Source organism: Ascaphus truei, unplaced genomic scaffold (genome assembly GCF_040206685.1).
Source record: "Ascaphus truei isolate aAscTru1 unplaced genomic scaffold, aAscTru1.hap1 HAP1_SCAFFOLD_323, whole genome shotgun sequence".
NCBI classification, from domain to species: domain Eukaryota; kingdom Metazoa; phylum Chordata; class Amphibia; order Anura; family Ascaphidae; genus Ascaphus; species Ascaphus truei.
The window spans coordinates 131017-158442 of NW_027456213.1; the positions used below are offsets into that span (position 1 = coordinate 131017).

The 27426-nt window shown below is 41.0% G+C and overlaps 1 protein-coding gene across 1 annotated transcript in view; it reads right to left on the bottom strand.

The window, feature by feature from the left end:
- The window catches only part of LOC142483357 (DNA repair-scaffolding protein-like), a gene marked incomplete at its 3' end in the record, with an annotated part of 148298 nt that overhangs the window by 114496 nt on the left and 6376 nt on the right, over positions 1–27426 (bottom strand). The window contains exons 2-5 of the mRNA XM_075583442.1: positions 23068–23223; positions 22517–22586; positions 21532–21717; positions 16449–16618 (exon numbers count right to left, since the gene is read on the bottom strand). Of these exons, the coding sequence (XP_075439557.1) occupies positions 16449–16618; positions 21532–21717; positions 22517–22586; positions 23068–23223 (582 nt within the window). The remainder of the gene's footprint in view (positions 1–16448; positions 16619–21531; positions 21718–22516; positions 22587–23067; positions 23224–27426) is intronic.

Consider the following 27426-nt stretch of genomic DNA (forward strand, 5'->3'; position numbering starts at 1 on the left):
TACCTACGCTTCCGATCTATTGGTTCTCCCGTGATAGATATGCAAAAATCCAGTTTCCAAGGGTGCACTAAATGGCTGCCTTTCAGTTTCAAATCAATCCTTCAGTCAGTGTAACTCAGTGGCTGCAATGTATCCTTATATTACTAAGGTAACTGTATACATTGTTTCAGTTTGCAGCACAAACAGCTGGGAATATTGGCAACTGATGATCACAAACAGGAAATTGTTACAAATATCTTGCACTGCCGGGGTGGTGGGCTAAAACCCGCTATAGAAATCAAACTATTATCAGCATATATATATATTTTAAACTGATTAAAAATGGGATTTAAAAAAAGGTAACAAGTATCTAATACTACATAACAGATTAAAAAAAAACCACACACACAAGACGGGGTGTGCAGTGCACGCATGTTGTAAGTGAAACTTCTTTGTGTTTTGTCACTGAAATTGCATTTATATTTTGAGGTACATTATTTGATTGAATGATAGAGTTTTGAGAGTATAGTGTATTTCACTTGTTGCACATGCGCAGGTGGAGCTGGCCGTTTCTTGCATGCGGAGCTGGCCGCTGGTGCGAGCATCAGGTGAGGGGCTATTGCGCACACTCGTGAACGCGCCTGATCGCTTTGGATTCTCCATCAAGAACTTTTTAGTGCTGTGAGACTTTTGAGCCAGCGGGGTCGCGCGCACACCTGATCGGGACTATTTTCCTCTCAATGAAGGAGTTTTAGTCCTATAAGAAATTAGGGAAGTGCCAGCAAAGAAGTTTCAATCAAAAACACATCTAGAATATTGCTTCAATTGCTCATTTAAAACTCATTAAAATGGCATTCACAAAAAAAGAAGGTAGTAAGTATTATCTAATACTACAGAACTAATGTATTATAATTATTAAAATATTTAAAAAATAAACAAAAACCTTTTGAAGGATATTGCTTGGATTGCTCGTTTAAGATTTGAAACAAACATGCTGGATAGATTATCATCATTAATGACTTAATTCTCTCTAATGCCAGGTTTCACACAAAGGCATGAAAAAATGTGTGGCAGCTAAAAAGCCCACAGCGCTTGTACCTCAAATGTGTAACAATAGTACCTCCCCTAGAGAAATAATCAGCAACACGCTCAATGTATCTGACCTGGCATTGATTTGTATCGATGTAATAGGTTTGTCTGCTATGCAAGTTATTTCTCTATTGATGGAGATTCATTATAACAATAGGTAAATGTTTCACTACTACTATATGCATAGTAAGCTGCGACATTTTCTGGGCCTGGTCTGTTAGAGCAGGGGGGGTGCAAACTGGTTGCAGAGGCTCCGCACTTTTCCCCCAAGATCGAGTGAGGCCTCTGCAACTCCCCTTACCTTGTCTTCGGCGACGCGGCGTCAAATGATGCTGCGGGGTCACGTGGGGGCACTTTGCATGTGACCCCGCAGCGTCATTTGACGCCGACGACAAGGTAAGGCGGGGGAAGAGCAGGCAGGGGGGTGCAGACTGAAAAGTTTGCGCAACCCTGTGTTAGAGGGATGTTACATCCCATTATATTTTATTTCTCCCTATTTACAGTCAGGATACTTTTCTCATTGCTTATATTTAAATTTTATTTGGTTGATACATTATCCAGCATAAGGCCTCATTTTAAGGGTGTACCTGGATCCTCTTGGTTACTTATTTTTTGTTTGTGACGCATATGAACAGGTAATAGGATCTGGATATATACACATGCCTACCAGTATGTCTATTTGATACACATCCTGTGTCTCATCAAGTCGGCAACAGTCCCTCATGCTTAGTGCAAAATACTACAAGTTTCCAGTATCCCTACCTTTTTCCATCATTATACATTTCATTGTGAAAGTGTAAGAATGCATCTATTTCAAGGATAACATTAGAACGGAAGACACAAGCTCCATTTTACTTGTTAAGAAAAAAAAATGAAGATTGTTTCAGCATTTTGTTTTTATTCACTATATATTTTGGAAAGCTGTTTGTCTGATCACTATGCATTTGCATTTGGAGACCTCTTAAATTTTTTTTGCATTATGGTTCCTGAGATCAAGGAGAAGGTTTGGATACAATTCACTGATGACATGATCCCATCACACAATCCTCAAACTACCACTTAATCTTGGTCACTATGAAAATACAATTGGCAACATTAGCAAAAATACAGGAACAGCCAAAGATGATTGTTTGGGACGAGAGTACAATGTCCCACAAACATGCATTAGAGGCTCACGATCGAACACTGCAGGACCTCAGAGGCAATTAAACAATTATGGGTGGGGTTATTGTTGGTTTAGTAGGGGATTTTCATCAAATGCTCCCTATTGTACCAAAGGGAACTATGGCTGATGAGCAAAAATCATGTTAAAAAAAATAGTATCTCTGGCAGAATGTTACCAAATTAAAGCTTACAACAGGCATGCAAGTTCATCTCCAAGGTGAGGATTCTGCTGGCTCATTGGCTCAGCAGCTACTTGATCTTGGCGAAGAACAACTTCCAGTTGATCAACTCACTAGATTCATCAGCTTCCAGGAAACATCATAGAGGAGATCGATTTATTAAAAGACAAAGTCTTTCCAAATATACAAGTGAATTTAAAAAAAATACAAATGGCCTAGCGAACGTGCAATTCGTGCTCCAAAAAAACAATTGTGTTATTGAAATCAACATAGAAAAGATATAAACAAAGAAAAGATCTTTTTGTTCATTCCAGCGTACATCTGCGTTGCCCCAAAGGCCCACACCCTGATGGGGCCCCCCCAAGAACTGCTCCCCTCTGCACAGGACCAGCGTGCTAAGGGTTAACATGTGTTTGTTCTTTGTTGAATCGGCAACCCCACCCACTGGAATGTTAATGAGCCATGGGGACACAAAGAAAAGATCTTTTTGTTCACCCCAGCGTACATCTGCGTTGCCCCAAAGGCGCACAGCCTTTGGCGCAGCCGAAAGGCAGCCAAAGGGCGTGAGTCGTTTGCTGCCGTTCGCTGATGTTAGTTGATGTTAAAGCTGCTCTATTTCTATCTGAAACTCACAAGCCCTTTATCCCCTGTACCCAATTTTCCTACTTTATCTGTCCATGAAATGTCTGTGAAGTGACTGTATAACCCTGTTCTTTTATTGTAACCATGTATTTTTTTATAACTCTATGCCCAGGACATACTTGAAAACGAGAGGTATCTCTCAATGTATTACTTCCTGGTAAAACATTTTTATAAATAAATAAAAATACAAATTCAATAAAAATTGGCTCGAGAAGCTGACACATACAGTACAAGTCAAATCAACAGAGTCATGGACATAAATGAAGGAGTTTAATATCCTTCAAAGTTTCTTAAATCAATTGGACCATCTGGGATGCGGCAACATATCTTGGTGCTTAAAATTGGCTCACCCATCATGCTTTCACGAAATTTAGATGTTCCAAGGAACATGTAATAGAACTGGACTAATAATGAAAACATTTTTGCATAAGAAGACATTCATACCCAAGAATCCCACTCATCCCTACCGACATTCCTTTCCAATTCAAACGACTTAAATTTCCAGTGAAGCTTGCCTTTACAATGTCAATTAATAAATCTCAAGGACAGTCACTTAAAGTAGCTGGACTGAATTTAGAACATCCATGTTTTCCACATGGTCAACTTTATGTTGGATGCTCCAGAGTGGGAACTGGGTAAAAATGTGTATGTTTTTGTGCCTGATGGAAAAACCAAAAATATAGTTTACCCAATCGCATCAGAATATAAAATACATAAAACATTTTTCATTAAGAAACTAAAAAATTAAATTATCCATTTCTAAACCTCAGTATTTTTTGGTTTCTTCAAATTCCCAAGCAACGTCAGGGTACTTTCAGCTAGTACTGTAGTTAATAATTTTACGAACATTACAAAAAGTGACATAAGAAAACATGAAATTAAACATAATGAAATCAAATATAAATATGTAATTTGTAAAGAGACCACAATTTAAAAAAAATAAAATACAACAAAATTATATTATTAAAAGGAAACTATAGCCTGTGGATACATAATCAAAATATATTTTCTAAGTGAGATACGCTCTGTTAAAACCGTCCAGACGAGATAACCCATAAAATGGCAATCTACCAGTGAAGAGATTATTTCATTACATGTAGCATGTGTTATTATAGATGACGCGCTCGCGAAAACAAGAACACAGTAGCCCCGCCTCTTTCAGACACTCCTTATTCAAGCACCATGGGTCTGCTCCCCTACTGCAATGCGCCAACAATAACAGCTTTTACATCTGTAGGAGTAGGAATAATTATGGATTTCTAGCCGCTTAATTTATGTAACTATAAGTTGAAAGATCATGGGGGTTTATGTATCGAGGGAAAAGTGGTGCAATTAAGGGGCAAAAAAACTGCACCAGGTGTATTAAAATAAAAAAAATCTAATTGAAAATCAACAAGTTGCAATCCATTTGTGCCTTGATAAATAAACCACTCTGTTCCACAGGAGAAAATTCCTACATGCTGGTTTTTTTATTTTTTTATTATTATTATTATTCCCTGTGAGATCTGAAATGATGGACACCTATAGTAGGCTCAGTGAGTAAAGACACCGACAGAAAACAAGGACACAGTCTTTGGAGCAGGGAAGCCTGGTTCAAATGCTGGTGCCAGCTCCGTGTGACCCAGTCACTTTATCTCTCGGTCTTAGACGCCAAATGGATTGTAAGGCTACGCTTATAGTGCCGGCGACGGTCGCTGGAAAATCAAATAGCGATGACTTCCAGCCATCGCGACCAATCCGTCACGTCGCGCTTACTATAAGCGCACGCGACGGCAATGCATTTGTTTTGCGGCGATGCCGCGTCGCTGTCACTACAAGCACAGCCTAAGATCTCAGGGGCAGAGACTTTGACTGTAAAAATCTATGTACTGTACTGTAATTGTGAAGCGTCCAAGAGTCATTATCATCATCGGTTTATTTGCAAAGCGCCAACAGAGTGATATAAATGACAAACAGAATGGCATATAAATAAGGATAAACACGGTAATGAGGGCCCCTTACTCGTGAGAGCTTACAGTCTAGAGGGAATACGTTACAGTACATGGGAGGGAAAGCATTATATAAAATAAAGCTGTAAAATGTAATCTAAAAAGAAAAGAATAATGGAATTCACCAATGTAGTCTTGAAAGTTCCATGTTACTCCAATAAAATGCATTCAAACCAGGCAAAGGTTCCAGTTATTACTAGGTCAGTGAGTTCAGTACCAAGAGCGATATTTGTAGGTTAATAAAACACAGGACGTTTTGGTTTCTGGCACCCTCTGCAGGGTAGAGCAGACTCAACTAGCTTCATCTGCCTTCAAGAATTTCCATATACACCTCAGGATGAAAACCAGAAGTGCCAGCTAATAAGTAACAGAATACGAAGGCAGGAACGTCTGAGGAGGTAAAGGTGTCAAACAGCAGAGGTTACCTTCTGTCTGTAGCACACATGCCACTTCAAGTAGCACAAAGGGCAAAATCCAACCAGCACGACCTGTCTGAGTCATCAACAACCGCTCCACATAACACTGGGATGCTGGCAGCTTCTACACATTAACCACTTCTAGGCAAAGCAACGCAAAAGTGTTAAAAGGTACCTGCAGAGCTTAATGAAACCACTAATCCGGATTCAAAAATCAGGGGCAACACCATACAAATGCTGAGAAATAAAAGTATTCATACATTTTTTTTAAATCTACAATAGTATGGGTTGACAGTATTCAATAGAAATCAATTTGGCGGAGTCTATAAAACATGCACATGCCAACATTAGAGGGGCAAGTCAAGCAGGGAAAGGAAATATTTTAACATAGGATGGGAGCAGGGGGTCCCCAGAGCTGATCCCCATTAATTGCAACACTGGGGACCCCCGCTTCTGGAGATACTTACCTCCGTAGTAGGTGCTAGCAGCCACTCCGGCTCACTAGCAGGGATCACAGTGGTTGTTTCTGAAAGCGCCCGCACTCTGCAGGCCAATAGGAAGCCGTGACATCATCCGGTGCAGCTCCCTATTGGCCCGCGTGGCACAGTAGCTTTAAAACGCAGAGGGATACTGGCACCCCCTTCGGAGGTAAGTATCTCTGGAAGCAGGGGGTGCCCCAGAGCTGAAATGAATTGAGTTCAGCTCCAAAGACCCCCTGAATCAATCCTATGTTAAAGGAGGGGGGGGGGTAGGAAATCGATTGTTCCTTTAAACCATACACAATTCATCATATTAGGCTCATTTTCCCTTCATTTCATCCACCCAAGCCTACATATCGGCACCGTGTATAAGTATCGATCGTTCTCTCTTTAATTATCTTTTTTTCCTTTCTCACTTTCCCCCCTCTGTATTTCTCTTAATTTCTGTTCCACGCATTTTTTTTTTTACTCTCAACACTCTCACTTCTTCTGCAAGTCTCTTCTGAGACACACACACACACACACACACACACACACACACACACACACACACACACACTTTCTCACTTGATTTTTTTTCCCCCACTCTCTTTTGCTCTAAAACACTCTTTAGCTTTCACTTTTCCTCTCTTACTCTCTCGCCTGTTTCCCAAGCAGCCACCAGTTCATACTTGAGAAATCAGGCCTTGTTAGCAACCAAGCTAACAGACCCTATTCTCAACTACCACAAATTGTATATAATATCAGACTTGCTGAAGAAGAACCCCGCGAGGCTTGAAACCTTGTACGCTGTAACATTTTGTTGGTTCAATATAAGATATCATTATAATACCTATTTCTTTATTTTTTCCACATTCAACAAGAGACCAATACAGCTACAATTCTTTTTCTTTTTGTCCCAGCTGCTGTGTTAGGGGACCTCCAGCGGCCATGAGAAGATAAGAAAAACAAGCTTCTTAAAATGCACGAGTCTGTGTTGTTGCTGCCCTCTGCTGGGAATCTGGAGCATATCCACCATACCCTGTGCTTGTGTAACTTGCCAGGCAGAGAGAGCACCGATAAAAAAAATTCATACTGTTATCAGACTAGTTGGATTTTCATTTTTCATAAGTTTGGAAAAAGTCAGTTTGAGAAGGATCACAACAGGTGTTATTTGCACTGATTTTTACTACTGTTTCTGCATGATTATCCCATTTTCTTCCATGCTGTTTTAGATTACACACAGGATAAAGTCAAATGAGAGACGTTCACCTTACACAGTTGGCCACCAAAACGGCTTACTTTGCTTGCTGCTTGCTCACAGTCACAGGTACTGCCGATGCTGTGCATAATCCATCCCAGAAATATATTCTGCGGCACTCTACTCTGATACAATTTTTGTAAAACCTACATCAACGTTCCGGTGTCTCTAGAACCCCTTCATCAGGACATACAACAGTGAAACTGTGAGTGCTATAAATAGAGCAAATACAGAACAGTTAACAGACCCTCCAATCACCAGCTGGATCCAATATCACATAATCCACGATGATCACACATCTTAATGTTCCAAAGTAACAATCATTTGAGAAGAACAAAGAGACACAGGAGCAGTGTTACAAGTGAACACATTGCGACAGTATGACATACAAAATTGTTAAAATACAGACTGAATAACTACATTTCTGACATCATACATGCAGAAAATCTCTAAGCTATCAAATAAAAAGTATATCTCCATTTAGATGCCACCTACAGTACTATTAATCATCCCATACACATTTTCATTAACATTTAGTTTCATACCTTCACTTTAAGTGACGACAGTACCTCACTATTAATATTCAACCTCAGAACACCTATTTCCTTTAGCCTAGATCACGACCAGCCCTACATCCTCACCACAAAAAAAAGTGGTTTTATGAAAAAGAGAAAAAAGCAAGACCATCATGGAGCAGACACCGAAATAAAAATTAAGTTAAATGCCGCTGTTTAAAAGATTTTATTGGATCTCAAACATACAACTTTTGTGCCCAAAAATAAATGGCTGACATCACATGATCTATATGGCCACTAAAAAAAAAAAAAACCCTTTCAGGTACACTTCTAACACATGCTGATAAGGCAATGTGCATCACACTACTTGGCACCAATCAATGTGTTCCCAAACCTCTGCCAAAAAGTGGCTATCATCAAGGAATACCGAAATTTGGCAACACGTTCCACCAGTCTACCCAACATATTCAGAAAATTGTAACCAAAACATTGGATGTACTTTTATATGACCCACTCTTCCCAAAAAAAAGTCCTGGTTTAGTATAGGAAGGCAAAAAAATATTAAGGGCACCAAATAGGTGAAAACAGGTAGAGGTCTCTACTTCTGCCTCCTCTGCATCCCAATTTGGGAATTTCAGGTGTGGCAGAAGTAGATGCATCACCTGCAACCATCTTAATTCTGATAATTATTTTTGTTCATTCACAAATAAGGAAACATTTAAGGTTAAAAGAAGAATCAATGGTCTTGGCACTTTAGTCACATCTTTTGTATTGCACCTGTGGCCCACAATATGTGGGATGAACCACACGTACCTAGATATGACAATTCTGGAACACAGGGGCAATGTCATTAAGGGCATCAACACACAGTGTATGTAGACACTTTGCCTCCAAACACAAGAGATCTAGGGTCACATAAGGTTATGGGGTTAGTACTCATACCGTCCACTATTAGGAGGCGATAGATTCAAATCATTGTGCAAAAAATTAATCTTATTGGATCCATCGTCTGGTCACTCTGAACCCGCGACGAATTAATGAATGTCTTGACACAACTACCTTGGTATAAGCGCAACCACATTTGTTCTTCCGTTTTTATTTTCCTTCCCGCCCCTTCTCTCCTCCCCATTTATGTCCATATAGGTTTTAGATTCACAACCATAATTTAATGTATATTTTAGTATTATTTTATTTGTTCTATTTGGTTGTAATTCCTATTGTGGGATATATTTTCCTTTCTTGTATATTATATAGTTATACACGTTTCAGATATAATTTATTTGTTGTAATGTATAATCATTCCGTGGGCTATATATGTTATATCTAAAGTTTCTCTTAATTATATGGTTATAGGGTTCTTTAATCATCATTTTCCTGTTTTTCTGTAATTGTGGTAATTAGAGGGTTAGTAGGAACTTTGCCCGTTATCCCCTCCTCCGTGTTACAAGTTGCTAAGCAACCTTAAGACTATTTAGAGCGCTGAGATTGACGGTCTATCATTTCCTTATGAAGTCACTTGTTGGGTTGTGTCACACATCATTACGGAGATTGAGAGAGAAGGAAGGGCGTCTCACTCTCAGCTCAAGCGTGGACATTTACTTCCCTGCATGTTCCGTTAGTTGAATTTAGAACATACCCGGACTTTGGACTCCTCTCTGACCTGGAGGTGGGACATCTTCAGTTCCAGTCTGGAGATTCTACTGCTGGGTAAATCTCGTCATTGATGCTGGCTGGTGATTATATCAATTTATCCACACTGCTTTTACTATCCTTGTGAGTGCAACTGGTGCTCCTTTTACTATTAAATTATATATGTTTTGTATGCTATGGAGCGTGCACTTTCTTTTTGTTGTTAGAGTGGATCCTCATTTTGGAAGCTGCCAGTCTCCCAGTCAATTCCGGACTTATATGGTTTGCATAATTTTTGTCCATTATATTTATTTATTTATAAAATATTTTACCAGGAAGTAATACATTGAGAGTTACCTCTCGTTTTCAAGTATGTCCTGGGCACAGAGTTAAGACAAATAATATATGTTTACAAATACAGTTATATAATGAGCAGGGTAAACATTATATACAAGACATTGCATGCACAGTTAAAGATAATTTATATTATGGGCGTACAGTATGAAACAGTTACAGACCAGATTAAAATGTGTGACAGCCTTAGATTTGAAAGAATTTAGACTGGTGGTGGATGTAAGGGTCTCTGGTAGGTTGTTCCAGTTCTGGGGTGCACGGTAAGAGAAGGAGGAGCGGCCGGATACTTTGAGCCTTGGGACCATTAACAGTCTTTTGGAGTCTGATCTCAGGTAATAGGTGCTGCATGTGGTAGGGGTGAGGAGCTTGTTCAGGTAGCTGGCCCATAAAGAATTTGAAGGCAAGACAGGAAAGGTGAACTTTGCGCCTAGACTCGAGTGATGACCAATCTAGTTCTTTGAGCATTTCACAGTGATGTGTGTTATAGTTGCATTGGAGAACAAAACAACAAATTGAATTGTAGAGAGTGCTACAACTAGGTTCCTTTAATAATAATATATACATGTGCATATTCACTATTAGAGAGTATTGGTATCTATTGTGTCCCAAAGGTACACATTCCACTTGTGGAGAACATTCCTTGCTAATTTATTTGCATTTATCACACATTTCCTCCTTTTTTTATGCTAATCAGTTCCCTTTTCACATATATCAAAATAAAAATACCACTTGTGAGCACAATCACAGGTTTGCAACCCTGTTTTGCCTTACTATCTCTGAGCATACAATTCGGTTCCACATAAGAGGTTGATGTACAAAATAAAGCAAATTGGATTAGTTAAAAAAAAAATTGCACCTGAATTGAAAACTGGTTGAAGGATATACAACAGAGGGTTGTCGTAAATTGAACTTTTTCAGGTTGGGCTAAAGTCGTTGTGAGTGGAGTACCTCAGGGATCGTCCTGGGACCCCTGATTTATAACTGGTTTATTAATGACCTTGAGGTTGGCATAGAGAGCAAAGTCTTAATCTTCTCTGACGACACTAAATGGTGTAAAGTAGATGAATCAGACCAGGATGTAATTTCTCTCCAGAAGGACTTGGATAGACTGGAAACTTGGGCAGGTAAATGGCAGATGAGGTTTAACATAGGTAAATGTAAGGTTATAATTTTGGAAAACAGGAATAAACTAGCAATTTACAAATTAAATGAGGATAAATTAGGAGAATCCTTGATGGAGAAGGATATAAGAGTGCTTGTAGACAGCAGGCTTAGTAATAGTGCCCAATGTTATGCAGTAGTTGCAAAAGCAAACAAGATCCTATCTTGCATTAAACGGGCAACGGATGGAAGGGAAGTAAGCATAATTATGCCCCTCTATAAAGCATTAGTAAGACCACACCTTGAATATGGAGTACAGTTTGTATGGAACTAGAAAAAGTGCAGAGAAGAGCCACCAAATTAATAAAGGAGATAGATAATATGATTTATGAGGAGAGGCTAGGTAAATTAGATTTGTTTACATTAGAAAAGAGGCATCTAAGAGGGGATATGATAACTATATACAAATATATTTGGGGACAATACAAGAGGCTTCCGAAAGAACTATTCATCCCAAGGGCAGTACAAACGACACAGGGTCATACCTTAAGGTTGGAGGAAAGGAGATTTCACCAGCAACAAAGGAAAGGGTTCTCTACAGAAAGGGCAGTTAACATGTGATATGCATTCCCCATGGAGACTGTGATGGCAGATACCATACTCTAGATATGTTCAAAAAAAGGTTGGACATCTTTTAAAAAAGGAAAAGTATACAGGGATATACCAAATAAGTAAACATGGGAAGGATATTGATCCAGGGAGTACAGGCATACCCCGCATTAACGTACGCAATGGGTCCAGAGCATGTATGTAAAGCGAAAATGTACTTAAAGTGAAGCACTACCTTTTATCCACTTATCGATGCATGTACTGTACTGCAATCGTCATTTACGTGCATAACTCATGTAAATAATGCATTTGTAACAGGCTCTATAGTCTTCCCCCCTTGCGCACAGCTTCGGTACAGGTAGGGAGCCGGTATTGCTGTTCAGAACATGCTGACAGGCGCATGCGTGAGCTGGTGTTTGCCTATTGGGCGATATGTCCTTACTCGCAAGTGTACTTAAAGTGAGTGTCCTTAAACCGGGGTATGCCTGTAATCTGATTGCCAATATTTGGAGTCAGGATGGAATTCATTTTTCCCCTTAGGAGATAGAGGCTATTTCACAGGGGTTTTTGGTTTGCCTTCCTCTTGATCGATATACTGTAAGTACAGATATAGGATAAAGTATCTGTCGTCTAAATTTACCATAGGTTGAACTTGGTGGACAGGTCTTTTTTCAACCTCATCTACTATGTAACTATGTAATACGTATGTAACAATGCTTCTACTGCAGCCAGGCATTCTGGGTAATGACATGCATATGAGCACTCACAGCGAGTCCCCTTATGTGTCTTGTCCATTTCAACATGGATCCCCTATAATCTTATGCCTGCCGTATGACACCGCTTTTTCAGCACAGCCTGGGTTAAAGAAGTGCATAGTCACTAAATATACTCTCAGATTGTAATGCAATACATTACAATCAGTAGCATTACTTTGTCACATTTAAAATGCTGCTGCAGATATCACAAAGCCAAGTCATCCCATTTTATCTAGGTCATCTTCTGTCCTCCCATATCCGACCTCATGGGCAAGGGAAATGACCGTTCCTCAGTTGATTATGGGAGGAGTGGGAGAGAGATCGCGTTTTTGTCATTTGTTATGTTGTTTTTGAGGAATAATTTTATTTGCAGATCTGTGGAACGGCAATGGGGCCCGGTCCGCTCCCTGCTACGCAAATGTGTTAATGGGATGGTGAAAGGACAGATTTGTTTGGAATAATAATCCACATAGGGCAGGCCTGGTCCTCTGACCGTTTCATAGATCACATTTTTATTATAATTGTTTCCGTCTCGGGTGTCTCCTCTTCACTCCCTCTTTCTGTTGGGAGTCCCAAGAGGTTGTGTCCTTGGCCTTCTGCTCTTTTCACTCTACACCTCTTCTCTTGGTGAACTAATACAATCTTTTGGCTTTCAGCATCATCTTTATGCTGATGACACCCAAATCTCTCTTTCCTCCTCTAACCTCTCCCCCACTCTCCTGCCCCGTGTCCCCAGCTGCCTCTCTGCAATCTTATACTGCAATCTCATACTGGATGTCCCGTCACTACCTTAAGCGAAATCTGTCCAAAATAGAATTAATATTATTTCCCCCTTCTACTGCCACCACTAACTACACCAACTCTCCCTCACTGTCAACACCACAATACCTCACATTCAGTCCCTCACGAAGTCCTGCCGTCTCTACCTACGAAATATCGTCAATATATGCCCTTTTCTAGCTCATGATACAACTAAAATTCTAATCCAGTCCCTCATGCCCCGCTTCAATTACCGCGACCTTCTCTTAGATGACATTCCCCTTGTCCTCCTCTCTCAAACCCAATGCATCCAAAATGCTGCTGCTATACTCATCTATCTCACTCGCCGCTCCACTTCTACTGCTCCACTACACATATCTCTACACTGGCTTCCCAAAGCTTCTAGAATTACATTTAAAGCCTTAGTAATGATTTAAAGGTCTCAACGACACGGCCCCCCTTACATCTCATCCATAAATGCATAACTACACGCCCCCTAAATTCTGCCCATGACATCCGCCTATCCTCCCACCTTATTACCTCCTCTCACTCTAGCCTGCAAGACTAATCTCGTGCTTCCCCTGTGTCTGGCATTCCCTACCACGTACCATCACTCTCCACCCTATGTTATCACGCCCTCCCCTAATCCCCCCAAAAAAGAAAACCTTAATGGATTCAGCTGTCAGACTGGGCAATATTTTAAAGCTTTACACTCTTCTGCTCCTCCTTACATCTCAGCCCTAATTTCTCGTTATGCACCATCCAGACTCTTGCGTTCTTCTCAAGGGTGTCTTCTTTTTACCCCCTTTGTATCTAAAGCCCTCTCCCGCCATAAACCTTTTTCACTGACTGCCCCACACCTCTGGAATGCCCTTCCCCTCAGTACCCGACTTGCACCCTCTCTATCCACCTTTAAGACTCACCTTAAGACACACTTGCTTAAAGAAGCATATGAATAGCACTGTGGATATTCTGAACACATGAATTGGCCCCCTGCAGACGCACTTACCAGAACTCCCTCCTACTGTCTCTGTACGTTCTACCTACCTACCAATTAGACTGTAAGCTCCTCGGGGCAGGGACTCCTCTTCCTTAATGTTACTGTTATGTCTAAAGCACTTATTCCCATGATCTGTTATTTATATTATCTGTTATTTATTTGATTACCCCATGTATTACTACTGTGAAGCGCTATGTACATTAATGGCGCTATATAAATAAAGACATACTGTACAATGCAATATTCTAAACTGAGCCACACTTTATCCTACAGTAAGCAGCCCCATTAACTTCTTGTTTCAACATTGTCCCTCATTCCCTTTAGATTGTAAGCTCTCACGGGCAGGGCCCTCATTACCCTCATTCCTTTTGTCCTCACCTGTAACTGCTTGTTTTTGTAATATACATAACCCATTGTACCGTGCTGTGAATATTTTCGCGCGTGACAAACGGTAATATTTATATTAGATCAGTATATATATAGTATTGTATAAAGTAGCCATGTATGAGCAATAACTGTATGGTAACCCATGTGTATAAATACTAGGAGGAACTGCATAACAAGCCACTCCACCATAAAGTCATTCCGATGATGAAATGCGTTGGGTGAATGGTAACACGTGTAGAAGCACAGTGAAGAGCAAACTAGCTCTCCATTCCTTGGGATTAAACCAGTGAGTCCCAGAGGCTTGAGGGGGATCCAACTTTGGTAAAGAGTGGCTTTGCTCGCCATGTCAAACAAACAAAACAACCAGCAAATGGTAACCTTTTTGTTGTTGCACAGAAGAGCAGCACGAGCGGAAGCGTCTAGTGAAGAGTTCCATCAGCTCTCTCCTCTTTGAAACTGAACTTGCGAGTTCCAGAGGATGAGACTACGACACGTTAATAACAAACAACCCAAGAGTGATATCAAATCTCCTATTTCAAGATTGAAAGTTACATGATTTGAGAGGCTTCATTACTAACAACAAAACTGTGTTTTACATAAGACAAGAAATAGCAATACATTAGTATACTGATTGATGTCACGTGAGCTCAACCGCCTCAGTGAAAAGTTATATTAGCTAATTCGTGTATTGAAAGTGAATCTGCGAGTACCAGAAGATAAAGGGATATAACATTACAATCAGAGCGTGATTAGACCTCACCTTCCTTATTAACCTCAAGTTATCTCCTTTGAGAGAAGATCCCAAAAACAACGAAAATCTCTTATATACAGTATGGCGCAATTCATTTAAACCGATTTTTTGTTGAGAACATTGATTTTGATTATTCAACCTTAAGAGTCCTTTGTGCCTTATTGGAAACTGAATCAATCCAATCAACTGACTTTTTAATTTGTATAACCATTGGGTTACATGTTTTCTGTATACATCAGGAGGCTGCACCCGGCAGCGGAGGGAGAGGAGGAGGATGGCAGCCGGCAGACGACAGCGGGAGGGGAAGGAGAGAAGGACAGCTGCCAGCTGAGGACGAAAGCGGGCGGCGGAGAGAGAAGGAGGACGGCAGCCTGCACAGGACAGCAGCCGGCAGCGGGCGGCGGAGGGAGAGAAGGAGGGCGGCAGCCTGCACAGGACAGCAGCGGACGGTAGCCGGTGGTGGTGGGAGAAGAGGACCATTTAAGCGGAGCAGGAGTGGCACAGGATAACGGACAAAGTCTTCTCTGACTTCTGGTGTCTGTCGCTGCTACAGCGCGCTATTCCCCAGCCGTCATCCTGTGCCCCTCCTATGGTTCTCATCTCCCGTCGCCACCGGCTGCTGTCCTTCTCTCCCTCCACTGCCGGCTGCTAAACTGCAGGCGGACGTCATCCTCCTCCTCCTCCTCCTCTCCCTCCTCCGCCGCCGGCTGTCCTCCTCTTCTGCTGCTGCTCTGCCGTTCTCAGTCCTCCTCTCCCGCCGACCCGGAGGAAGGGGTGCGATTTAGGAGGAGGACCGAGGCAGCAGAGCAGGACGGAAGTATCCAGCACGGGATTCCAGCGCACAGGGCCGGGTCCAGGTAGGTGAAATATGGCCGGGTATGCCGGTTACCGGGTAATTTCCGGGTACCCGGAACATCACCAATATATATATATATATATATATATATATATTTCTAACAAAACAAGCGCATGCTCCATCAAGTAGGTCAATTTTATTAAATATATTAAAAAGGTTTAAAATGAGATACACACACAAACATCAGGTGTTCGCAGCCACCCATGCTCAAATCTGGAAACGCCCAACGTTTTTTGTGCTGTATTATTGTTGGGGTCTATAGCACAGTATTAATTTGACTTTATGAACACACACACACACACACACACACACACACACACACACACACACACACACACACACACACACACACACACACACACACACACACACACACACACACACACACACACACACACTTTTCCTGGCAAGAAAATTGACAGTTTATAGAAATGTGATCCTGATGTGGGGGGGAGGGGGAAGCAAGAGAAAAGTCTATTGAATTAGTGGTGGGAAAAAAGAACAAACGTAAGCAATATATGGATTTGGTAACGCTGGGCTTATTGTAATAACTTACTTTAGAAGGCTCTGTTTCATTCTGCAGCTGGGACACAGTGATATTGCTTAAAGAAGATTCAGAGTCCGATATCTCCACTGCACTTTCAGCTGCCTCTGATTCACTGCACCTCTCCTCATCACACTCAAAATCACTGTCATTCTGCCAGTCAATGATCTCTGGGATATCACCTGAAGGAACACAACAGCACCACCTATTACCTCTTTATTATTACCTCAATATAGTTATTTTCATTGTTAAGCATTAATATTCACTGCAGATTGCGCTACAGAAACATAAAGGTTGAAAGCCGTGTCTATAGAGGAACCAGATAGGTATCAATACCCTCCCAGCGCTACCGAATTTCAGAAGGAACATATAGCATACAGAAACTTTAAGGCTAGTATTTACTAAGCAGTGCTATTCAATAAGAATCCGCAGTGTTAGGCAACCTAATAAAAAGAGAGGGACGGCCATACATATCCCCTGAAAACCGTGATGATATTGCTTCCTCGTCCATTAATTATCCTGTAAGCGGTGATATGATTGTTAAAAGTCCAGTACTCTGCAAAGGTCCAAAAAATATTTTTTTTTCTTAAAATTGCTATTAATTTATCCTGTTCCCAATGTGAAATCCTCTAGGCGTTTTCTAGAAATATTGCTGTAAAAACATTTTGCTGAAGAGAACCCCCAAAAAGGAGAACATTTAACCAACTTACCGTCATTTTATTTTCCTGGAACCATGGCAGTGGGCCCCATAGTGTTAACTCTATCCTCAGCTGAGAAGGACAGGAAATTGAATTTTTGCAGGTAGGCCATAAAAGGACCCTCCCACTACCTGCAGATAGTCTTTGGGTTCTCCCATAGCTGAAAAATGCAACCGATATATATTAGGCATACATACAGTAAGGAGGGTAACTATGTTACCACTGCCATGGTTCCAGGAAAAGAAAATTACTGTTAATTGGTTACATTTTCTCTTTTCCTGTTCACCATGGCAGTGGGCACCGTAGGGACATACCCCAGCAGTATTATTTAGGGAAGGGAAAAGCAAAAAACAAAATGCCAATATCAGTTTCAACCACTTTATTTATTAGTCTTCCACTTTGTTTTATTACAGACTGTAGTACTTTTCGACCAAAGCTTGCGTCAGCTGAAGCCTGAATGCCCAATCTGTAATACTTCATAAATGTGTTAAATAAAGACCATACTGCCGCTTTGCAGATTTGTGCCTGTGGTGCTTGTGTCTTGAATGCCCACAAAGTGGCCATTGCTCTCATTGTGTGCGCCTTTAAGTTCAATGGCGTATTTTGTCCTTTGTTTTCGTACGATTTTCTGATACATGATACAATCCATTTGGATATTGTTTTGGACGCTGCTTGACCCGTCCTTGGTACTTCTGGAATGATAAACAGCCTATCTGACTTTATGTCTTGCACCCTATCAATATAGGTTTTCAAGCACCTCACTAGTGAAGATTATGCAATCTTTCCTCCTTCTTATTACCCAGTTTTGGGCAAAATGAGGGAATTACAATTTCTTGGTTTATATGAAATTGAGAAACTACTTTCGGTAAGAAATGGTACACTGGTTGCATCACTGCTTTATTTTGGTGGATGACCAGAAACGGTCCTTTACAACAGCGGTGCGCAAACTGCTTTACAAGACAAGGCTTGTAATTCTCCCACTCTCCTTGCTATAAGGAATGCAACCTTCCATGATAACAACTTTAAGGGTATTTGATCTATAGGTTTGAAAGGCTGCATTGTGAGGCCTTCCAGTGCTAGTGATAGGTCCCATGCTAGCACTCTATTCTTGATTTGCGGTCTTAACCGCTTGCAAAAAACGAATAACGAGCTAGTCGGTTGCTAAATTCTTCTCTAACAGTGCTGACAATGCAGAAACTTGCACCTTCAATGAACTGAGGTTGAGTCCTCTATCAAACACTTCTTGTAGGAATTCTACTAGTGTCACAGTATTTGGAGAACTGAACATCCCTTTTCTCTTAAGACCTTCCACTCAATCTCCAAGCCGCCAAGGCCAATTGTTTAGGCTCTGGGTGATATACTGGTCCTTGTTGTATCAGTCCCCGGACATTTTGTAGATGTCACGGTGTGTGTCTATTGTCATGTTTATGAGATGGTCAAACCATGGTCTCCTTGGCCAATATGATACCACCAGTATCACCTCTGCTTGATCGCACCTGATCTTCCTCACCATCTTTGAAATGAGAGGAATTGGAGGAAACAGAGATGCTAGTTTGAACTGCCACTTGAACCTGAGGGCATCTGTGTGTCTTTCACTGGGATGAAAGTGCCTTGCATATTCATTTTCCACCTTTCTATTTTGGCGAGTATCCATCAGATCTATTTCTGGTTGCCCCCAACGTTTTACCAATTTGTAGAATACTTGGTTGTCTAATGACCATTCTACCGGGTGAATTAAGTTGCGATTGAGAAAATCTGCTTGTAATATTTTCTAGCCCTGGTATATGTATGGCTGTTATACCTGTAACATAGCCTTCTGCCCATGATAGAACTTCTGATGTTAGTTTCATCAGTCTTTTGCTCCTAGTTCCTCCTTGCTTGGCTGTATATTTTACCACGGCCCTGTTGTCGGATTTTATTTGTATATTTCCATCCTTTTCCTGGCTTTGGAATGCTTCCAGTGCTTTCTACACTGCCTTGAGTTCCAGCAGATTTGATGGTAACTGCTGTTCTTTGGCTGTCCAAGTACCTTGTACCAGTAGTTCTCCCATCTGGCTGCGCCCATCTAGTCTCTCACTATATCCAGGTTGGTCTGAGATCTTGTCTCTTTTGCGCTGGTTTCACTCCTTGTTGCACTGCAGACGCCACACTCTGCTTTAATGTATCATTCATCCATGACAGGAAAGTATTCATCTGTTCATTTGACGCTCCTGCTGCTGCTTTAAGGCTGTCTGCACAAGGCTTCTTGGCTTCAAACGCTGGCTTTTCACATACTGCACACCATTTAGTTTTTTTAGCAGCTTTCTTCTTTTGATGCAGAGACTCTACCGCCCCTTACAAGTTCCTTCTTCCGGTTGTATAACCATAGTACTATGGTGGAAAAAATATTTCTTGCAGTTCCATGATATCTCAACTCTCTTTTATTTACTTCCTTTCTCTACTAAACTAAGGACTCACCTCGTTTTTGTAAGCGACCCTTTACTTCCTCCAGCTTCCATGCTGGCTTCCAAACTTCTTTCAGCTGATTTCGCCTCTCTGCAGAGCGTTCCATGCTGTGGCTGCTTCCATGACACTTTCACGCAGCTCTGTGTGCCGTCGCTCTGACATCAGTGTGAATCGCCCAATCGGAGCACTGGGCTCTCGCGCAAACGTGCGCGCGCCCGCCTGTGGGTTCGAACGTGCACGTGCTATGGACTTACATGGGGCGCCTTACCGGTCTGTCTCCCCGACTTCGCTGCGTTCGCAAGACGCCTCTGCGGTAAATATTATCTGAGCCTCCAATCTGCCCTACAGCCCTGCTGTCTGCCAGCTGCGTTCAATGACGCATCCGAGGTTCTGCCCGGTCGCACGGCCCTACGTCTTGCTACCACCCACGGTGCGTTGGAGCTTCAGGGGGAGAGAGGCTGGGAACCCCCTGGCTTGACAGCAGTAACTACAGTCCGGTGAGTCCTTTTAAAAAATAACAAACTTTACTCCTAGCTGCAGGACAGGAAAAAGACTGTCTGCAGGTAGTGGGAGGGGCCTTTTACGGCCTACCTGCAAAAATTCAATTTACTGTCCTACTTAGCTGGGGATAGACTTAACCCTACAGTGTCCACTGCCATGGTGAACAGGAAAACGTTTTAATAATCTTTTATTGCTAAAACTTTGGAAAAGCTGCGGCGTTCTTTTCCTTGGTTTAGTATAAAACACCTAATCTCCACCTAGGAGGCAGAGTCATCAAGCTTTGACCAGGGTTCTCACACACAATCTGGTATTAACAGCCATGAAAATAAACCGCAGTCAGCACTGAAACGGCTGCGATACCCCAGAGCTTGATGAATCCCAGAGTATGCACCGTCTCTTCTAGTAGGAGTGTAACTCAAAGATCTAGAATCCATGTAAGAGAAAAGTAGATATAATTGTAAGTTGTGATACCTTATAGTGGGCCAATATTAGAGTTCTTCATTGATTAAATTGTAAGGTAGCGAGTTTTCTAAACCTCATAGGTTTTCTTCAAGGTCTGATCTGCTGTCCCCTAACCTCCGGAAGCCCCCTAATTCCTGAGATATTTGTATTTTTTAGTGCTGGCTTTGGGGGGGGGGGGCTTAGTGGGGGAAATTACAAATATGGCCACTAGGTTACAAACAGAAAATTGCAATGTCATGGCAGAGCAAGCCCTTGACTGTGCAGCCATTTTATGTCCACTGGGCAATTATTCTTGCCCAGAGGACAAACTTGCTCATCTATCGGGAACCACGAAGTCATGGAAGCGGAGGAGCTACAGATCAGCTCCCAGTTCATGTAAGCTAAAAAAAAAAATATATATATATATTGAAACCCTAAGAACAAAAATGGCGAGCCTCGCGGACGGCAACTTTTAAGTGTTCCGTAGCCGTGCAATCAACTTCTACACCGTATTGCCACCCAAATAAGCAGTAAAGGGGAAATCGGCTAGGTATTGCAGGAATTTAATGCAACACAAGTTTATGACATCTGCTCACCTCCCATGTCACACAGTCTAGTTACTGTGTGACCTCCTAATATTCGAATGCTGCAGTGCATTCCTCTCTATACACATATCTAATCAAAGTTTTAGTTACAGGTCACAGACTTAATTACAGGGGTTACTGGACACAGTCACAAATTAGCTACACGACTATCATGATTGTTGAAGGAAAAGCTGGAGAGAAAAGTAAGAATGGAAAGAACAACTGAAGGATCAAGAGAAAGCAAAACAATAAGAGAAAGCTTTTACGCAAAAGAATGATAAGGAACTGTATATAGCAAGATATAACTGCATGCTTCCAAATTAGGAGAGGAGTGCGAGTATGTTTTAATGTCAACATGGCGAAATACACTATGATGTACATATTCTGACAATATTACGTGACTTCAAACACTGCACAGAAACTAACCTCCACTGCCACCCTGCGCAGGGACAGAGTTATTTGTGTGGTGGCATTTTCCTGTATTTTGAGAGTATCTTCCAATACTGTCAGCTGGTGAAAGAAATTCTTTACTCTCTTCATTTGAAACATCGCTGTCACTGGAGCTCCACACAATATCTGCAGGCTCCTTTGAATTGCCAACCACTGAGGTTTCTTACGGAGGAGAAATAAAAAATAAAATATAAAATTTTATGGGAAAAAAAAAAATCAAACAATCCCACACCAAAATTAATTAATAAAAAAAAAACAAACTCCTTAATAGCAGCCCGACCCCAGAATTAATTTTTTTTTCTACTTTGGTAGAACTGGGGGAATCGTCATGCTCCCGTCCCGCTCTCCAGTACATATTAGAGAGTCTTTGGTAAAACAAAACCCCACACATTTGACCCCAGGAACACCAATAGAAAGCAGTGGCATCAATGGTTTTATGCGGACAGCCGGGGGTCCCTGGAACTATGCAGTTTATCTTTGCAGTTTGCTGCTAGGAGACCCTTTAACAACTATATTTTTTTAAGGTACTAAGCAAGAGTATGAGAATGTAAATAAACACTTAAATTAACCAAAGTATGATTAACTACATCACAAACATTTACATCCCCATTCTCTTAAAGATTAAAAATGCTTTTATTGTGTGCAATGTGATATATATAATACAAAGGTCTGTTTGGCAGGTTGGCAGTTAAATCCATTCACAAATACAATGAAATATTGACTTTTTCAGTCATTATTACATCTTGTCTTCAATACAGACTCGACATTTCCTGCTTGTATAAAATTGTAACTCCAAAAAGTGCGCTCTTAAAAAAAACAAAAAAGGTAAAGTTCTCTCTGATAGAAGCTTGATCAGCTGCTGCAGCCCGTACAGAGTCAGTTCAGGTGCTAGGGTGATTAATCTAACACTCCTAACTTATTTTCTCACACTGGATAATGTCAGAGGGGGGATTTTACATACCTTCAACCGATATAAAGGATGGTGCTAACCGACGCGCAGCCTGGAACTTTGATTCGGAAGATCTATGCGCCTGCAGACAGGGAAAACACAAGAATGGACGAAGAAAATAACATACTATTTGTTTAACACATTAACAATTTTGGTGCAAATCAATCCATATCAAAACAGACTACATCTGGTCTGATCCAATGTGTCATAAGATTTATAACAAGGTTCCCCCTTGGTTAATATCTTCATTTACAGGCCTCTCTGACTCAATAGAGAAATGGTTCAGCCTGCCATTGCATTGTGTTCAATGTAGGCACTCCAAATAAAAGCCATCTAAAGAGCTTTGCGCCTCAGTTAAGGACAGAGCCCGTCTGTGTCATCAACATTGACAATGTTTAATGAACCTTGCTACAGTATTTTTACGCAAATCAGAGATGCATTTCTATTAGAAACACTCAAGTTCAAGTTATTGCTGACAGCGCTTTGCATCTACACCATTGAGTTGGGCAACAGACAAACCCATGTCCTGGTGAATTCCTAAACCTAACATTAGTGAACTTTACCTTTGGTGCCCGAGAGCTGTCAAATCCATCTCCACATCTTTTCCAGGCTCTGGTGAGGGACAAGGGCTCCAACACCGGCTCTGCCACAGACTTCTTCCCACCGTGCCACGTCTCATCAGGGAAAAATGCATACACCTTATCTCCGGATCTCTTCCTCTAGGAGAAAAGCACCAAATACACTTTTACTTATGTACATATGTAAATGAAGGCTGTGTCAAAAAAGCAGTATCGGAGCTACCACGCTCACTGCCCTTCAAGTCAGAGACTATAGGCCTCATTCATTAAGTTAATGGCAGCGTTCCCAGGATCTTGCTGTAATCGGCACCATCGTGGCCTAATGAAAAGTGTCTTTTGAGTCTCCAAAAGGTCGATATCCAATGTTATTCCACGTATTAAAATTGCATGGCTCACATTTAATCACCCTGCAAACACAGTCCCTTAGCGTTGCTGCACCTTCTTGATGTTTGCCAGGTAGCTTAAACCACTCTGATCAGTTCCCTTGTGCTCTATGTTTCTTCATAGGCAATATGTTGATTATTTTTGGATATGACAAAGCAAATTAAAAATGAGGTCAGACTGACATGTTAGGGAAGATTATGCCGTCTTAACACTTTTTTGCAGGGAAGTCATGTTTAGTAAGTGAAAAATACCACAGAAATGTATTCCATACAACTGTTTACTATTAACAATGGTAACACAAATAATATAACAATCTTTAATTTCACAACATGCCCCGAAATCTTATATTTGTAAACAATATTCCACTGTCGGCTCTACCCAAACACTTGCTGATGTTTTCTTTAAACATTTCTAACACCAGCGCCTCTGCCATCAAGATGTTTTTTTTCTAAGAAAAAGGGCAAATACTTTCCTACTGAGTCATTGGTCATCTGTCAGCACAAGCATAAATATAAATCGCTATGTTGGCATGTGCGTGCCCACAAATCAATAATAGATCACATAGCCAAGCACAGATCTTGAAAAAAAACATATCAACAGAGTAGCACACAACAAAGTTATTTTCATGAAAAAAATTTCAAAAAAGAATGATATACTTCAGACAGCTTCTATTTTCTGAAAGTAGATCATTAAGTCGCATTAAGTCGCTTTTTAACCAGTCAGGCAAATGGCGACTACGTAGTCTGTCCTTTTTTATGACAAAATGAAAATTTTGTTTTTATTTCCAGCTTAAGGGGTGGGATGATTTTAGAGCAACGATCCATGCAGCTCGGAGTTCTGGGGGGTCCCGCAGAACTGACACGCGAACTCCTGACAACTGGGATCCCTCCACGCTTGGTTCCTGAGCAACTAATGACTTTGTTCACCGCTTAACAATACTTCGACAACATCAGATCACGATACAACTTTCTATTTGTGACACAGCGGCCATATTTGTAGGTGTGTGTGTGTGTGTCAAATCCAGCACAAAATAACTTCAGGTATCTTGGGACACAAGGGGTTCCTGGAGGTTGTGGACCAGGGATGAGCTCAGAAGGGCTCTCCGGTTCAGGTAAGGAAAAGAAAAAACTACATTGTAAAACAACGGAAACCCCATACTTGTGAAATACAAATCAGTCAAATTAACCATAAATAGAAATAAGCGCAACATGTTTGGGGAGTTGGTTTTCCCCAAGAACCTCCATGAACATTTATTTTCGCACAAATCCGTAAGTATAAGTATACTATGCCCAATATCAATCAACAGCACCCATTTATTTGTAGGCATAGGTGGACAAAAGTATAATGAGTGTGTGCGCCAGTGTGCATCGGTAACAAACATGACAGAGACGGACAAAGACTCCTCTACCAGCAGCCAGCTCCCATTGGTTGCACTCCGCAGGAAGGAGAGAGCGAGGATAAGCAGAGTCCCAGGGCGCTGCTCCCCATCCTTTCCCCCCGCCTGTCGGATAAGCGGCACAGTGCTGACTAAGCGGTCAGTCACTGCTGCCAATGCCATGCACAATCTTTGGAGTTATCCTCTTAATTCCATTCTTCTGATGAACAATACTCAATCTAATATTAAGAGCTCCCCAGTTACATCGAACCATTAAAACCAGAAACTAAAACTTAAGTAAATATAAGCAAGCACAAATGCTACAGTTGTAGCAAGACTTACTGTCCCTGTAGCCATGGAGAAAATGCAGAAACCTGTGGCCCGACCGCGGCCACAATGACAGCAAGGTTTGCGGCCCAGAAGGATCAAAGCTGTGTGCAAACTTCTTGCCTTGCGCCCACCTGCCAGCTCTACCCACATGCTCGCGCTCCCCATACCTGCTCTGAAGTGTCAAACGACACCGCGGGGTCATATGACGTCACACAGCTGCGTCATTTGATGCTGCGTTGCCAAAGTCGACCGAATCACGCTAAGTGAAGTTGCAGAGGCATCGCATTTTAATGCCTTGGGGAAGAGCGCGGGGCCTCTGCAACTGCCGCGCCCCCTCTCTCCCCCCAAAAAAAATCACGTACCCCCCAGATCTACAACATCAAGGGGAATAAAGGAAATATCCCAAAAAACTTTGATCAAAGACAAAACAGCAGAGACCATGCACTCACCAAACAAGAAAAAGAAAAAACGATTCCGGGGGCAAAAAGAAAAAACTTTCAAAAAGTGCAAATTATCAACTAATGGACATAGACAAAAATAAATAAAAAAAAAAGGTTATAGGCAAAGGTTTACCTTTTGCACCAGTCTGTAGCCCAAACAGGTTTAACCTATTTATAGATGTCCAAAAAATGTCAGAAAATTAGCACTTAAAAAATATTTTAATAAAGATGGAGCTAGCAGGATCATTAGTAACATTTCAAGACATTATCTAATGCCACAATAGCACATACACCATTCAAAAAAGTCATCCACGTTTTATCTCAGCTATACACGCAGGAACTTCGTGGACACTTTTTCAGAAATGGTCAACAACGACTTAGAAGAGTCGAGTCGTAATTTTCAAATCAAGATTTGACAACCGGAGTATGGAAGAAAAATCAGAATTAACAAAATTAGAGAAGAAAATGCATATTCAAGGTAACTAGGAGAACACTTCAATCTTTAGGAATTTATATTGATCCAGAGGGCAAATATCTTTACAAAAATAATTTTGGGACAATTATCTCTAAAATAATCACAGAATTAGAGGTGAGGCCAAATTTACCACTTAATTTTAACCATCTGACATCTGACGGACAGATCATCAGTTTCGCATGATAGATCTACCCTCTACAGATGTTACCAACATTATTGAAACACTCCGATGTTAAACCTAGAAATTGCTTTATTTAGAAGTTTATCTGGCGGAAATGGAGAAATACAATCGCTATTAATAAATTATGTCTGAAGACAGAGTGGGGGGGGGGACCTTAATTTGCCTAATATTAGAAAATATAATCTGGCCTGTGTAGCAAGACATGTAGGAGATTGGATAACTGGAAATAGCCATTACTCACGTCTAGAATTAGAGGAACAGTTGGTATCCCAAGAGTCACCCGAGGATTTCACATGTAAAATGAAGAGAAATACTAATGAAAATCCGCTAATCAAGGATACATGGGCTACTTGGAGAATATTGAGAAAACTATTTGGGCCATCATATACTTGCTCAAAATGTGTAACTATACAAGGGAATTTAAGGTTTCCCCAGGAAAGATGCAGGCTTCTATTCAGATATGGAGAAAGAAGGGGATTAAAACTCTGGGCCTGTTGGTGGATGTGAACAGTGGTAGGTTTGTGGTGTTCCAGGAACTGAAAGAAAAAATGGGACTGCCTCAAACACATCACTTCCCTTATATACAAGTAATGCATTATTGCAAGAGTATGGAAAGATATAAATCAGATCTATTGGCAATAGATGTTTTTGATGTCTTTTTTGAGGATGCTAGTAGCACCATACAGTGTCTCTCAGATTTCTATGATTGGATTAAGTACAAATGGGAAGGACTAAAGGAAGGATCTAAGGAAAATGTTCACTAGATGGGGAAAAAAATTCCCAGGAATTGAAGGAGTTGACCAAAAGTTGAGTTACTCAAAAGGTTAACTTGGGTTAGGAAAAATATAATGTCTGAGGCGTGGAGAGAGATAGTATAACAGAGTTGATCCCAAGAGGATCAAAAAGACTCCCTCATACAAAGAGCACTCAATGTTGGAGTACAATGAGTAGACTAACGGTGGTCTAACAGATAAGTGCTGTTGATAGGTCAAAATAAGCCTATCATGACCGGAAAAGCCAGGGAGAAAAATAATAAAGTTTTATTCAAATATAAAAGGTTAAAAACACATATCACATTCAAACATTAAAATAACCCCATAGTGAAGTGGCAAGATAAACAATATATATTAGTGAGTATCCTGATGATATATCAAGTCAA